Here is a 15574-nt window from a genome sequence, read left to right as displayed (position 1 = left end):
CCGCCCCCCCCCCCCCCCCCCCCCTCAATCTTCCAGTTCAGCGGGGTCCAGGTACAGCATCCAAAGCTGCCGCTGGGGATACACCAATCCAGACAGTTATGGGCTGGAACGTTGTAGATACTCGCTCAACCAGCATTTTTGAAGTCTTGATTGAAGTCACCAAAGAAGAAAATATCTAAGATGTACCAAATATCTTGAATAAAGAAAAAAAATAAAATAAAAGGCTAGCAAAAATATAATTAGACTTTTAGAGATGAGAGAAAGGCATCCAAACTCCTAGGACGCTGGCAAAAAAACTGAAGGATGAGGGTTGGAAGCAAGTTTATACGGGAGACGGCTAACGTATCTTTTAACATTGTTTTGGGGTTTTTTTTGTTTGCCAGGGTACCAACCTCCTGTAGGCAGCAGTAACCCAACCATGGACAATCTTTTAAAAAAAAGCTATTTTTACTATACCGCTTACAATATAGGAGGAAATTTTATTTGGGAACAGATGCAAACCCTCAAAATGGAATGAATATGGTATGATGTGTTTCTGTCTGTGGACCCAACCCCCAGAAACTTAGAAAAATAGAGTAACCAATACTGTAGTGAGTGAAAGGTCTTCATAATTATGATTACCAGAAGCAGAGAAAGGGGATATAGCAATTGTGGAAAGGCAATCAATAACATCAGCAAAGTAATGCTTAGTCTAAAAAGAAGAACCACTCACCTCAGCTGAATTAAATACATCAGGCAGAAGGAAATTCAATAATGCCCACAACTCATGGAGGTTATTCTGCAGAGGGGTTCCTGTTAGTAATAGTCTGTTTGTTGTCTTAAATTCCCGAACAATTTCAGATAGCTACAAAAAAAATTGCCCTGGCTAGTTATTTTACGTGTATGAAAGTAAACACATACAATTAAATCCATTATAAATAGAACAAACATATTCAGTATCTACTATCAGTTGGGAACAATTTATAGGTTGCTGTAGAATGGTCAGTACCCATTATGATGTATGCACTGTGAGGGCCCTGTCACACCATCAAGAGTGTGCTCCAGTGCGTTCGGCCTCTGGAACTCACTGGAATGCAACTAGGCTGGCTCACCTTGTTTTTGGGGCGGGAGGGGACGTGGCGGTGCATTGAACTCAATGGCACGCGGTGCGATCGCATGGCACATTAGTGCCTGCATTCCGGTCCGGTCTGCAAAAAATGCTGCATGCACTATTTCTTGCGATTCGCACAGGACCAGAACGTAGGCACTAATGTGCCACGCGTTCCGGTGCCGGCGATCGCACCATGATTCAATGAACCGCCACACCCCCTCTCGCCCCAAAACAAAGTGAGCCTAATAGTTTAACATTTTTAAATATAATTACATATTATTTTCTATGTTAGAGCAGAAAAAGATGGGTGAACTTGGAAATTTATTTTCCGGAATCTGGAAAAGCTGAATTACCATGCACAACATTATGAGTATGACAAGAAGAACCCCAAGTAAACACTTGAAATGCACACATGTTAATCTACAAAGGAAATGTATTTTGTTCAGCCTGTTATTAGGTTTACAAACACCTGCACATTGCATGGCCACACAGGAGAACAAGGCAGTAATGGGAATGTGTGCATTCAGAGATGCATTCCTCTGTTCTGGCAAAGAAAAACATTAAAATGCCAGGACATATTTTGACATATAAAATCGGGTAAAAAACCATACTAAAGAAAACATAACTTCATTGCCTTTCTTTTGTTACCTTTATTTTGTACGTTTGCTGCTATAATAAAAACATTTTGAAATAACATCTTCATCTTCATTTGTAAATAACGTAAAAATGCATTGTACCAGTGATGTAATTTTAGTTGGTTATGCAGTCCAATCTAGGAATGGTAGAGTAAACTGTCGATTTGGAAGATGAGGAATAGGTTTTTCCCTTGGTTTTGGCATTCCCACTTTTCAATTACTAACTGACTTTTACTTCATTAGCCTGCATGTCTCCCCTTTGTACCATTTGGCAGCAAGCATCTTGATTATCTGTCATTGACTTTCTGTCATCTGGGCTAAGGCTACATGTTTTCATGTCCTGTTTACAGACATCCCTGAACCTGCGGTCAAAGCTTCCAAAACATTTGGAATCAATGGTGAGGATATTTTTGGGAAGAATGCAACACTTCATGTGCCACATGAATACAAGCCAACATTTGTATCTTTGATTTAAGAGGCAGAACATATCTGGACTGGATTTCACTATGAAGAATGCAATCCTCACTGGTGATACCAATTGAGCGAGGTAAAATCCAAAATTTTCTCAAGAACAGGAATAGAGGAGAAATCTTCCAATGAATACGCTCTGGTGACAAATGTCTAAGATTTACCTCACTTTGAAGTGGGTAGACATGTGTCTATAGGACAGGAAGTAAAGAGAGATGTCTCAAATGGGACAAAAATGGAAAAAAAACTGACAAAGGTTTAAACCTATTACTGCTCTATCCAGAATTAAGAAACGTCTTGGCTTTAGATATAGTTTAAAGGACAAAGTGACAGGGTCTGTGAAAAAAAAGTCCTATTCACTGATTTCACCTCCCCAGTGACCCCTCTGCTTCTCCTTCCTCCACTTAAGCTGGCTCAAATATCTGGTGCTTCAAGGCATGTGGAAGCATGTGAGCTCCTCCTAATGTGTCAATTCTCAGGTTTAGAGACCAATTGGTGTCATTTGATGAGAGGGCAGAGGGCAGCGATATGTGTGGAGTTCATCCCATTCTGATGCCAGACCTTTCTTACTTCTGGGAGGCACCCCTCACCAGCGCAGGTTTACCTTTCACCTTCAGTATAGGTTTTCGGGCATGCGCAGAGGCTCGCTTCCGCCTGTATAGTATTCATTCAAGAAGAGCTTCCCTTAATATTACCTCTGTATGAATCCAAACTTTATTTGAATAAAGTTTGGATTCATACCGAGGTAATATTGAGGGCAGCTCTTCTTGAAAGGGGTATATAAGGACATGCTTTATGACTGCAGATTGACGCATGGGAATTTATGTGGACGTACCGATGGACAAGACTCCCTGAAGTTATATGAGGTGAAGGAATGTGTTAGATCAACAGATGGGCAAAAATTGACTTGCTAACAGCACTGAGGCTTTCCCCAAATAATTATAAAGAAGTTGTAATTGAGAATCCTTAATGAGATCTAAGATATGATCTATTATGAGCAAGGTTTTGATGACCAGCCAACTTGTATGGTGGGCAATAATTAATGCTATATCCTAATGGTGCAACTGAAGATTTTTGCATATACTGTATATTTGTGGACATTGGGGCATAGACTGAAGCAAAGAGTTAAGAATTGATATCTGGAATCATGTGTACTATATCTAGGGTTCTGCACAGTTAAATAGCTGACATATGAGCTCTGTCTAGGTATGTCCTCTTGCAAAGGGTATCTGGTTTACTTGCTACACTAATTGGTTTCATTTGCATTAGAGGTATTATCCATCCTATACTACTACAGACGTTTGGGATATAACAACTTTTCATTATATGTTTATGTGCTTCTAGGGGTTTTACTAACTATTGCTCTTCATTTTTTGATATATGACCCGGGTCATTCACCTCAGGAGTCCATGTGAACACCTGTAATTGCTGGTTGGTTTATGGTGGATTTTCTGAGTGGTTACTTTAGTAGCTATGCATGTGTTTTTCTAAAATATTGTCTTGCCTTTTTTGTTCCTCCATATTGTCATTCTAAGATATAAATAAAGTATTTCTGTATTCTTTAATAGGATTGTACATTATTTGTAGGAAGAAGCCAAGGGGGAATCACTGAAGAAGGGCATATCAGTAGTGTCTTATTTCACAGACACAGCCAATTTGCTCTGAATGGGCAAAGTGACAGTGACTCTATACGGTACCATGTGTAAAAAACTCTTGAGGCAGGTAAGTGATCTACGTTTTACTGCCACAGAGGAGTGTGCTAACAACACCAACCTAGTGGATCCACATTCTGTTTTTTGCTGTAACAAGTCTGTTGATCCAGACTCCTTTTTATTCAGTTTGGCCATAAATGATGCTGCCTTTCCAATGCATCTACGGATCTCAGCATCTAGGAACAGATTAGCACAAATTGTTGATTCATATGAATGTGAATTCATGTGCATTCTTCCAGTCACCCACCTTAATAAAAGGTTCACAACTGTCATCTTTGGCGTGAATATTGAATAGCCGAACAGTGTTCGGCTCCCTTCACTTCAGATCGGTCATTCACTCGGCTGCCCTCGGCAGCTTCGTGAATAGACCCCTAAGTCTTCCTTAGATTAATGTGAGGCCAGATTTCCTGCAGGCTAATCAGGTAATTATTCAATGGGCCGATGAGCGTTGCATTATCCACAAAGTACATCCCTTTGACAAGGACTATTACCACTTTGGTTTTTGCCAACTACCAAGCCAGATTGACCAGTTCCCATGTGATTTACTGTGCACATAGAAGCTATCTGTACAGGAGCTAAAGCTGTATTTAAAGAGCATGATAATAGCACTATTCATGGGGAAGAGTTAAGAAATACACTCATTAAAAAACAATAAAGCATTTTTCTCCTAGTCTCATTGCACAATGTAATTTTACTAATCGCCATAAAGTGGACTAGTTGCAGAATAAAATTTTAATTTGTACCAACATTACTACTAACTGTTTTAGGCTATCACTGGTCAAAACTGAAAAAAAAAAAAAAAAGTACAGTTTTAACTTGTGTATATATCAGAAATACACAGAAAATTAAAAGACATTGGCAAATAAATCCTTATTTGTAAAACAAAAAAATCAATATATGTTCCTCTTTTGTGCAATAAATCTGAATGCATATAAAGTAAAAGCTGATTCGCGCATCACTCTTTTAATTAGGATATTACTGTGTTATTAAAAAATAGGTAAGCGAAACCACAAATAACATAAAGTACATATTCATGTTAAACTGACCTTTGATTTTTCATTCTTTATCCTGTGAGCTTCATCAATGACCAAGTACCTCCAGTTAAACCTTTTGAAGACAGATTTTTCTCGTATGACCATTTCATAAGACGTAACACAGACATCCCATTCTCCAGGCATCATGACATCTCGTATAAAAGCAGCCTAATTCACACAAGAAAACCAACAATTTCAGAATAGAACCAGTCTTTACTGTGCATTAAAGATAAACTCTAGTCTAACCCTGATATGCTTTTATAATGAGGAGCTCCTGAAATTACTAATATAACCAATTAACACAGCTAAATACACCGCTGAAAAACATTTATGTGGACTTTGCCACCTGCCATTGTACTTATGTTCAGCCAGTTATGTAATTCAGACACCTCTGCCAAATAGCAATGACAGGCTTTAAATGCCTCTGCAGACTATACTGCATTTATACAACACAGCCTGCACCAGGACATGCCCAGCCTGTATATGTCCATCCCTCATGGGCATGTTCACAGGTGCTTGTGCAAAGCTACAGAGCACTCGTAGGGGTTAATTTACTAAAGGCAAATAGACTGTTCACTTTGCAAGGGAATTTGCACTTTGCAGGGGACGTTTCCCTTAGCTTAGTAAATGTGGTAAAACTTCACTTTGTAAAGAATACCCAATCACGAGCAAGCAAAATAAAAAAAACTGCATTTTTTTTTCATGAACATGTTCGGTTGGCGAAGTCAGCAGAGCTTCACCTCATTCACTAAACTAAGTGCAAACTTCCCCTGCTAAGTGCAAACTCCCTGGCAAAGTGAGCAGCCTATTTGCCTTTAGTAAATCAACCTCATCATCTCAAATTACTGTCCCTCCCTCTTTAAGTTTAAATTCTTGTCCAAATTAACCAAACAGCTATTATTCTCTAGGAAAAATTAAACTGGGAATCTGAATCTGAAAAACAGTTTTTCCCAATGTCTTCTTCTCCATTTAGATATAACTTGCTTTCACTATGTTTCAGCAAATTGAAGGTGCTCACAAGAACCCCTTTGAATTTAAGCAATTGACCGCAAGAAATAAAAATGAACACTACTGACTTATTTTAATATTAGTTTGTATAACAACATCTTATTCATCACTCTCTGAAAAGCTAATATAATATACATTTTAAACATTTGATGCAAGTAAATAGTTAATGGACAGCAGGAAACAGGCACTTGATAACATGGTGAGCACAAAAAGTTGTGTCATCAATCGACTATGCTGTATGCAGTGGCGGAACAATCACCATAGCGACCCAGGCGGCCGCAATGGGGCCCGTGGCACAGGGTGGCCCGGCCATGACATCCCTGATGCTGTGCAGGCCACCCTGGTCGCTATGGCATCTCAGGCTGCTGGCTGTCACAGGCGGCTGTGAGAAGGAACACGCCGCTGTCCACATCACTGACAACCTGCGGGGATGGAGGAGACGGGCCCAGCGACGGAAGAGGAAGAGGCGGAGAGCGATCAGGGCTGACAGGTAAGAGGGTTTGACCAGCCCACCTGAGACCCTGCAGAACCCACCATAGAGAGTCTATGGTGGGCTCTGCAGGGTCACACTCAGGTGGGTTGTTTGGGATATCAGATGGGCATAACTAGAAATCACAGGGCCCCATACAAAATGTTGCTATGGGGTCCTGTGATTTCTAGTTACGCCCCTGGCTGTATGAGTTAATATTACCACATTTGTTAATTAATAATAATTTTCTAATCAAAATGTCCTGTTCATATACCTAAACATCACCTAAAAAAGGATTAAAGGCCCAATGGGTTTAGTTATCCTTTACCTATTCCAAGCATTTATTTCTCACAAATTATTATTTATTTCTGATGAAATGTTATTTTCTCTCAATGGCTCAATTGTTTCCTCATGAACACCTCATAGAAATTTGCATTAACGTCAGGAGCTGGAAATATTTCCTGGAGCAAAAACACGTTTGATAATGAAAAAAAAAAAGGCTTTCATATATACCATAAAAATGATAATATAGCAAGAAAGCATAGTTCATGTAATAAAAAAACCTGATCCATCAATCTATTTGTACATAAAAATATTTCTGTTTGGAACATTTCACAAATAACCCATGTTGGTAAATGTATTCCATGCTTTATCATTAGGTTAGCTATTGGCAACATAATTTTCACACTGGCCACTGTGTATAGTGCTCAATGGGCTATGAGCTGTTTATCAAAGCAAATGGCTTTTGGATATTATTTATAGACTGGTTTAGCATGATGGTATAACAAATGCGATGTCTTATTAGTGAAATACTGAATAAAATAGAAGTTAATGTACTTTCTCTTATATTTGTAATATTTATACAGCTGAATCTGCTGGAGATATTATATAGGCTTTCTTACCCGTTGATCTTTGTCACCAATTAAACAAACCGCACAAAGGGAGGGCACCCAGCGTTTAAACTCATTCATCCAATTATGCAGGGTAGATTTTGGTACCAAAACCATATGAGGACCTGGAATGTTTCGGTAGTGTTTAAGGTAACCCAGTAAAGCAATTGTCTGCAGGGTTTTTCCCAACCCCTAAAAAATAAAACAATTTGAAAAATAAAATCTTCTACAAACTAGAAAAATACATAGCAATGTAAGGCAATGAAAAAAGATCTCAGTTCTGTATAAAGAATAATTTAACAAGACGATGTTAGGGAAAACAGTGCAAAACACATTCAAATAACAGGTAAATAACAGGGAAATGTGTTAGAATATGAACTAAAGTGTAACATGAAAAGAGCTCTATACATCTCGACTTTGGCAAGTGGTGCAACTATTTTAAGCATCGCTTACTAAAACCAAGAATTGTCAGTTTTAGGATTTTAATGATAAAGCACTTGTAAAATATGTCATAGGTGTGAGCTGCGAAGTGCACACCTCAGCATTGTAAACTGTACCACAGGACAGTCGTCTGATGTGCTGCCAGTACAACGTCTATTATCTCTAATAAATGGATGCTTTTTATCCCAGCAGCAGCACAATGAAAAAGAAGTGAGGTGGATTTAACCTGTAGTATTTCCTCATTTCTAATTTATTAACCTCCCTCCACAGATATAACTGACTTTACAACAATTAAGCTTATACTGTATATGCCTAATACCATTCTACACTGTCCTCGAAATATGTATTATGTAAATATGTGCAGAGATTAGAAATTAATATTTGTTGACTAGCTAGTGATCCAATGACTAAAGCAGCGGTTCTCAACCTGTGGGTTGCGACCCCGTCGGGGGTCAAATGACGATTTGCCAGGGGTCGCCCGGAAGTCTCCCGCTATTAGGCTGGGTTCACACCTGGGCGTTTTTCCGCGCTTTCGTACTCGCGGAAAAACGCTCAAACAGGGAAATGCCATTATTTTCAATGTGCATGGTTCCCATCTGGGCAGTTTTCCGTGAGTACGAACGCGTGGGAAACCGCCCTACGCCCAAAGAAGTACATGTACTTCTTTGGGGCGTTTTGGTCGGGCGTTTCCATTGGGATACAGCGAATCGCGGTTAAAAAAACGCGCATATTCAATACGCCTAGGTGTGAACCCAGCCTTAGATAGCGGCTCCCGGCCACCCAGGAGAGAAACATTTTCTCCCGGAGAGGTTTACTCTGCTCGATCGATTTTTTTTTTCTGACATCGGGGGCCGCCGGCCGCCATAAGTCAGAAAAAAAAAAACACCATAGGAATGAGTAGCTAGATTCCTATTGGCTATTTCACTTTGCAATAGCCAATAGCAAACTAGCTATTGCACCTGCCCTCAGCAGAGGGGGACCTGAAGTTCTAGTCCAGCGTACGCCAGTGGTTCTCAACCTGTGGGTCGCTGTGTGATTTCTGCTGTGCTAGGTGAGAGTCCTCCTCAGCCCTCTCCTAGCGCAGCAGTGTCAGTTCTCCCGCCACGCCGCCAGATGTAGCTGCAGCAGCCGCGTCATCCCTAAATTTTACCGTTGGGAGTCACCACAACTTGGCAAATGTTACCAAGGGGTCCCGGCCCTAGAAAGGTTGAGAACCACTGGACTAAAGGACCTTTCTCCACCTAACAGAAATAGAAACATTTGTGCTAATATCCTATGAGCATTTAAGAGGCTATGAACGGAGGGACCAATTTGTTATTGTTTTGGCACTAGAAAATGGTGTGAAATGATCCAAAAATGTCTGTGCTAGCATTCCACTTACAGAACTGCAAGGGTATTTGTTGAGTTCACTTATACCACATAGACTGAAAAACTGTGATTCAAGATTTTGCAGATATTGCAAAATAGGAATCTAAGATCAGTGGGAGGATGTTCAGTTACCAAGATTACGTTCTCTTTTACAGGCATCACCCATACTTTTCTACCACATACAGTACATATCACAAGTAACATAAGCCACTTAATACATAAAACCTAATAGATTATTAAAAATAACTGTTATTCATTTATTTATTTGTTGCTATTTGTTCTTGTATTATTTGACCTAATATAAATACATTTCCTGATATTTTCTATACTTTGATATTTGTTTTGCTTATTATTCACATGTACCAGAAATTATATACATGCTTTACCATTTCATCAGCTAATATCCCATTAATGCCATTTTCATATAAAGAAATCATCCAGTTAAGGCCTCTGATTTGGTAATCTCTCAGTGTTCCATTTTTGACATCTACAGCAGAAGAAAACAAATGCGTTAAAAATAATCTAACAAAAAAGGCAGAAAATGATTAAAGAAAACTAGTCTGCTAATGATTTCATAATTGACTAAATGTTATTTATCTCAAGCAACCATAGACAGCAGCTGTAAGTGCCTACCTCAATTCAAAAGTACAAGGGGAAATGTACTGCTTCTGCCTAGTGCACAAATCCTAGGCGAGTGTCAATTCACAAACTAGCACAGTCAAAAAAAATGTAGCTATACAAAGTTTAGGCTGCCTCGGGAAGGCACTGGCTATACATATACATGGTGTGTGTATCAAGCCTAAAATCATTTTTTGTGTTCATTAAGAAAATTAGAAACTCCTTCCTTTGTGCTAATACATAAATAAATGATAATAAGCTAGTCCACCTTTGTAAAAATCTCATACCTGCCAGAACACTCAGAGATGCTCTGCCCGTTTTTGACTTGATGCAGGTGCAGCTTCAGAAACTCATTGGAAGCAATCAAATTTTGAGCCAAGCCCTCCCCCGGCTACTCCCAGACAAAAGCACATCTTAGTGAGTTTACTCATGAGTTTAAACTGACAGGCAAGCATCTAAGCAGGAGACTTCTACAGGACAAGACTACAGGACAAATTGAAGCCCCCCCCCCCTACCTTCCTCCAAGAAGAAGGAAAACCCCTTTAATTTACAAGTACTATCCATCTAGTCAGCTAAGAGGTGTCCAGACAAGTTAAAGGATGTTCCCAGTTCCATCTATTCCATGCAATAACAACTAGAGATGACTATCGCTTCAGTGAATGAAGAAACATTGAAGACTAGACGGATGATTTGTCCGGTTCAGAACATATTTAACTTTCCATTTGTAACTCACCTAGCTTACAAAACAAGATTAATAAATAATGACTTGTTCCCTTTTTGGTGTTTCATGTCAAGTTTTCCTGTCAAGTCCTCATTTCTGTCATTACAATCTGCTTTGTAAGTATGTCTAACGTGCAAAAAGTGTTTTTTAAAAGTATTTACAAATATGACTGATATATAAAGATGCAGCATGAGGCTTGCAGTATTTACAGTAAATCATTGTATTCAATAAAAATTTGTTTTCCTTGCAAGGCTGTAAAAACAGAATGATATCCAAGAGCTCATAGCAATCAGACTTCAGTAAGCTTTCATAAAAGGTCCCCAAGCAGAAAATAAATGACAAGGTCAACAATTGAAAACACACAGACTCAACCTACATGAAGGTGATTCTTCAAACCGCACACAAACATTTGATGTTTTTCGACTTTCTGATAACAATTCTTCATCTTCTTCTTGCTCTCTCCGTCTGTGTCGATTGCTACATTTTAAAAAGAAACATTACAAACTGATAACATGGTCACAAATATACAAATTCATTGCACATATAAATGAATCTGTTAATACAGACTGAGTTCTCTATTAAAAGTAAATGTGTCTTATTTGACATACTTTGATGATTAGGATCTCAAAATTATGCAAATGCAAAGGTTTATCTGAAATAAAAAATTGGATCTGCGTCATAACTACGTACCAACCTACTCGTCTTTTATTTCATTGTTGGGCAGAGTATGGGCACCTGCCCAGTGCATGCATAATGAAACTATCAATATGTATGTCTTACACTGCAGGTGATAGATCGATAGATAAAGAGAGATCGATCGATCGATCGACATTGATGATTACTTCCAATAACATAGATCACACCAGCGTCCAAAGGACCTTGACACAGGATCCAGCAAATAATAGTAGTCAATCTTCCTACAGTGGGACTGCTCCTTACCAGTCAGGGAGACTGTCAAATCATCTGCAAACAAACACCAAGAGAGCACCTTCTCCTGTGCATTATCATTTATTGATAGTGAATGAATCAAAGCAATTATACCCTACTCATAAAGGTGAGGTGCAGGCAGCATCTGAAACAAGGAGTCACAGAATGACTCTAGACACATGGCTGTAGGAGGGTGAGATGAGGTCACAAGGACACACTTGTTGCTCCATCATCTAAACCTCCACTGGCTGAATGTGTTTTTATTGCTTTTATTCCTTCACTATCAATAAATGATCATGCACAGGAGAAGGCACTCACTTGGTGTTTGTATGCAGACATTGACGACTGTTAAATCATATTATTTGTTACTTATTATAAAAGTGTTACTGTAATGAACTTACTCTCCGACAGACAATAAGCTCTGTTTTTCATCTTTCTTCATTCTGGGGCGTCCTAATTTCACTTTGAGGGGAGAAGTTGGTGACTTCTGGGAAGCTGGCTGAATGAAATGTGCAAACAGTTCTGTCTGTTTCAGGAGAAATTCAAATCTTTTGGAACGATCTGTTATCTAGAATACAGTATAAACAAATATATTGTAAAAAGCCATCGTAACATTATTACATTTCCCACATTATCCAGCAACTAATACACAATTTGGTGAACTTTCTAATGCATTTGGGTCATATCGTGTTGCTATTTAGCTTTCAAATGTGCAACATTATAATTGCACCAATAGAGGGCAGCAATGTCCAAGCAGGACACCTATCTGGCATGGCAAGAACCTATTTACAGGACTGATGGCAATTAATGGGAATTATTCAGAAAGAGAGTGCACAAAGCATTAAAGATGTGAAGATTACAGTTACAGTGGTGTGCCGCCCCAATAGGGACATAGAATATGAGATGCATAGCCTCAGTTAATATTAGCATTGTTATATAGGTTAGAATTTATATAGTGTGATTTGCCTAACTATTTTCTTATAGCTAAATTAATGTGTTATCCTATGCTGCCATCTAGTGGCCTTTTGTTGTAACAAGCATGCTTTCTGTAATTATTCCTCATGTGACGACGTATTTTCCCCTGGTGTACGCCCCTTCCTTCTTCCTGTGTGCAGTACTTCCTGTGTCATGGCCACAGTTAAAAGTCACATGTAACAAGGACACACATGTAATCTGCACAGTACGTAGGAAAGGCATCATTTTCTGACCGCACAATACTATAACCGTTCATCTGCTGTTCCTATCATCTGCTGTAACCCTGATGTTAAAGAATAAATACCTCTTTTGAATGAATCGGTATTGACGAGTTCAGCTATCTGACGAGGATTGTCCGCAGTGAGTATATCTGCTTATACAGGCCAGGCATAGAGGTCTCAGCAAGGGATATATTTCGCTATCACAACGATCGGAGTCAGAATAAGTGGTCTGTACCTAGACTGCTTACAAATGTATCATTTTTCTCTTCATATGTAAAGGGTTTTGTGAGTTTTATTTTTTTAATACAGTCAGGACTAAAAAATTTGTAAAAAAGTAATTTTTAGTCAGATAAATATGAAATATTGCACATGAATTCTATGGGGCCTCTGTTTATCCAATGCTGCTATATCCTCTCTGCAAACTGCAGGACATCACTGGAAACACTGTACACTGCACCTGCATTCTGTTTTATAGGAGGTTGCAATGTCCTCTAGTGAGGCTTTTCGGGTCGGCAGCCAAGGCATGAAATCCTCTGCTATCTCGCATAGCAAATTGGCAATTTTTTCTGTATTTGCAAGGCATTCAAAGATTTCTAGTCACTGACTTGAAACTTTACTAGACCTTCTTAAGTAGAAGTGCTTTGTAGCTGCAGAAATTGTAAAAGTGCAGCCACAGCTGTATCACTGTTCTGCCAACAAAGCATACAGCAGTACTTTATGAACACCCCATTGCCTCCCTTCACATCCTCAACACAGCATTATTTTGGAGATGCAAAATGCAATATTTAGTTAGACGTAGGCAGGTGTTTAACTGCTTCATAAATATGACAGATACCAGTTCTGTGGAAGCATGGAGTTACTAAGGTTATTTCAGCATAACACAACTTAATAGCTTGGCCCCTATGTAGTTTCTTCATCCAGCCAATAGATGGAGCTGTAGGCTTCCTTCACTGTTCTTTCCAGATACCACACATAAAAGAATACTGCTGTTTACAGAGTCTGACACATCAAGGATAAACTTCCACACAGAACTAGAGGTATCAGAGTACTGACTCAGCACAATAATTCTGAGAGACGGCTGAGTTGTAAAGGGAGCTACTTCTGCTGTGTTGTCTCTTTAACGAATCCATAATACTTTGTGGAACCCTTTCATGTGCTAAATGTTTATTTTTATAACAAATAATTAGACATATAGTAAATAACAGCTTTAAAATCATATACATTTAATAACATAACATTAATCCAAAACTATTCTAGCAAAATTTTAGGCAGATATAATATACCACCATTACACACAGCCATGTATTCATTAAAACCATGGTTCTCAACTGGTGGGTTGTGACCCCGCATATAATGGGTCGTCACATGCCTTCCAGTGCACTGGGTCAGAGGCTCCTCAGCCTTCCCCATAGCGCAGCACTGTCCATTCACCTGCCGAGCAGCCATTCAAAATATGCTGCCTTGTGCTGAGTGTCAGCTTGAGGTGGGGTGGGGAGGGCTGGGGGTATGGCCGTGAGGGACCTCCATCCATACGCGCATTGCTTCCAGCTCCCTTAAGTGACGTCACATTCTAGATCCCGGCACCTCTGCAGGGAGTGCAAGGGAGCTGTACAAGCAATGCACATATGGATGGAGCTCCGCCATAGCACAGCAGCCCACACTGGACCCCTAAGATTTTTTTGGGAGTGTGTATGTGTGTGTGAGAATGTCTCGTAAGATTGTGTCTGTGCTTGTGTGTGTCTGTCAGTGTTTTAATCGCAAACTACCATGCCATCGCACCTATTGTTCGTATTGGTGCAGGAGGTGCATTGTGTTGCCATTCATTTGAAGGGCACCCCAAAAACACCTCCCTCTCACAGTTAATTGCTTGCACCGAAGCATGCAGTAATGCAATATCATGTGTTCCAGTGCGGTGTGACTTGGGTCTCGACTTAATGACCAAGGACAAATGTGGGTCCTGAAGTTATACAGGTTGAGAACCACTGCATTAAAAACATACATATATATTATATATATATGTTTTTAGTTTTTTTTTAATTTGACAAATTTTATTGCAGTGTTGTTTTTTTTTCAAAAAGAAACAAGACATACATCTTTATATCCATACAAAAAGCCGGTCCATCAATGGGTCTGGGGACATTGAAAATGTACAGGCATGGCATCGCTTCAGTTCTGTCTTCTTTCTTTGCTAATCTATCGATTTAAATTATGCTTATAAACTAGACAAGTAATACTGTATCAGCAATATCAATATACTATGTATGAAGACCCATGCCTGTCCAGCTAATGAATCTAAACATGTGTTAAAGTGACATTAAACCATCAGATTTTTTAACATAAACCAATACTGTAATGTGTGCCTTACTGTAATCCATGGTTGTTTCCCTTCTCTTTGCTGCTCTTCCTTTTAAATCTGTATCTGTTCTCATGCTGGGCAGAACTTCTGTTTTGCAGCAGACTGCCTTGTCTCTGAAATGGATACATGGTGTCTGTGTGTAGGTTTACAACCTGAGGCAGCACTACAGGAAGAGGCACTCAGCTGCAAAGGGAAGTTCTCCCCCAGCACGAGAAGAAGACAGAAGGATTTAAAAGGAAGAGCAGCAAAGAGAAGGGAAACAACCATGGATTACAGTAAGGCACACATTACAGTATTAGTTTATGTTAACAAATCTGAGGGTTTAATGTCACTTTAAGTTACTTTTAGTAAAGAAAAGGGAAGAATGAAGAAAAAGAGTTAGGAGTAGAAAAAGACATTCCTCTGGGATTATCATACGTGATAGTGGTTCGAACCAGGAGCCCACCTTCCTTCGGTACCGACCTCATCATAATCATCATAATCAACCCCTTGGTCAACCCTCTATTTATTCAATTATTTATTTAGTTATTTATTTATGTATTTGTTCGTGTACTTCCAACCTGATTTGGCGCCCCAAATCTTCTTGTGTGCCAAAAGAGTATTATTAAGCCTCGCCTTTAGGTATTCCATGACCTGCATGT

The 15574-nt window shown here is 39.3% G+C and overlaps 1 protein-coding gene across 1 annotated transcript in view; it reads right to left on the bottom strand.

Moving 5' to 3' along the window:
* Nucleotides 1-15574, bottom strand: part of LOC108788552 (probable global transcription activator SNF2L1) — a 114051-nt gene that overhangs the window by 88962 nt on the left and 9515 nt on the right. The window contains exons 3-8 of the mRNA XM_018558341.1: nt 11783-11949; nt 10831-10931; nt 9502-9602; nt 7319-7498; nt 4952-5107; nt 713-844 (exon numbers count right to left, since the gene is read on the bottom strand). Of these exons, the coding sequence (XP_018413843.1) occupies nt 713-844; nt 4952-5107; nt 7319-7498; nt 9502-9602; nt 10831-10931; nt 11783-11949 (837 nt within the window). The remainder of the gene's footprint in view (nt 1-712; nt 845-4951; nt 5108-7318; nt 7499-9501; nt 9603-10830; nt 10932-11782; nt 11950-15574) is intronic.

The sequence above is a fragment of the Nanorana parkeri genome, unplaced genomic scaffold (genome assembly GCF_000935625.1).
Source record: "Nanorana parkeri isolate BGI_ZX_2015 unplaced genomic scaffold, ASM93562v1 scaffold332, whole genome shotgun sequence".
Classification (NCBI taxonomy): domain Eukaryota; kingdom Metazoa; phylum Chordata; class Amphibia; order Anura; family Dicroglossidae; genus Nanorana; species Nanorana parkeri.
The sequence above is the reverse complement of the archived record's forward strand: the minus strand, read 5'-3'. Positions and strand labels throughout refer to the sequence as shown.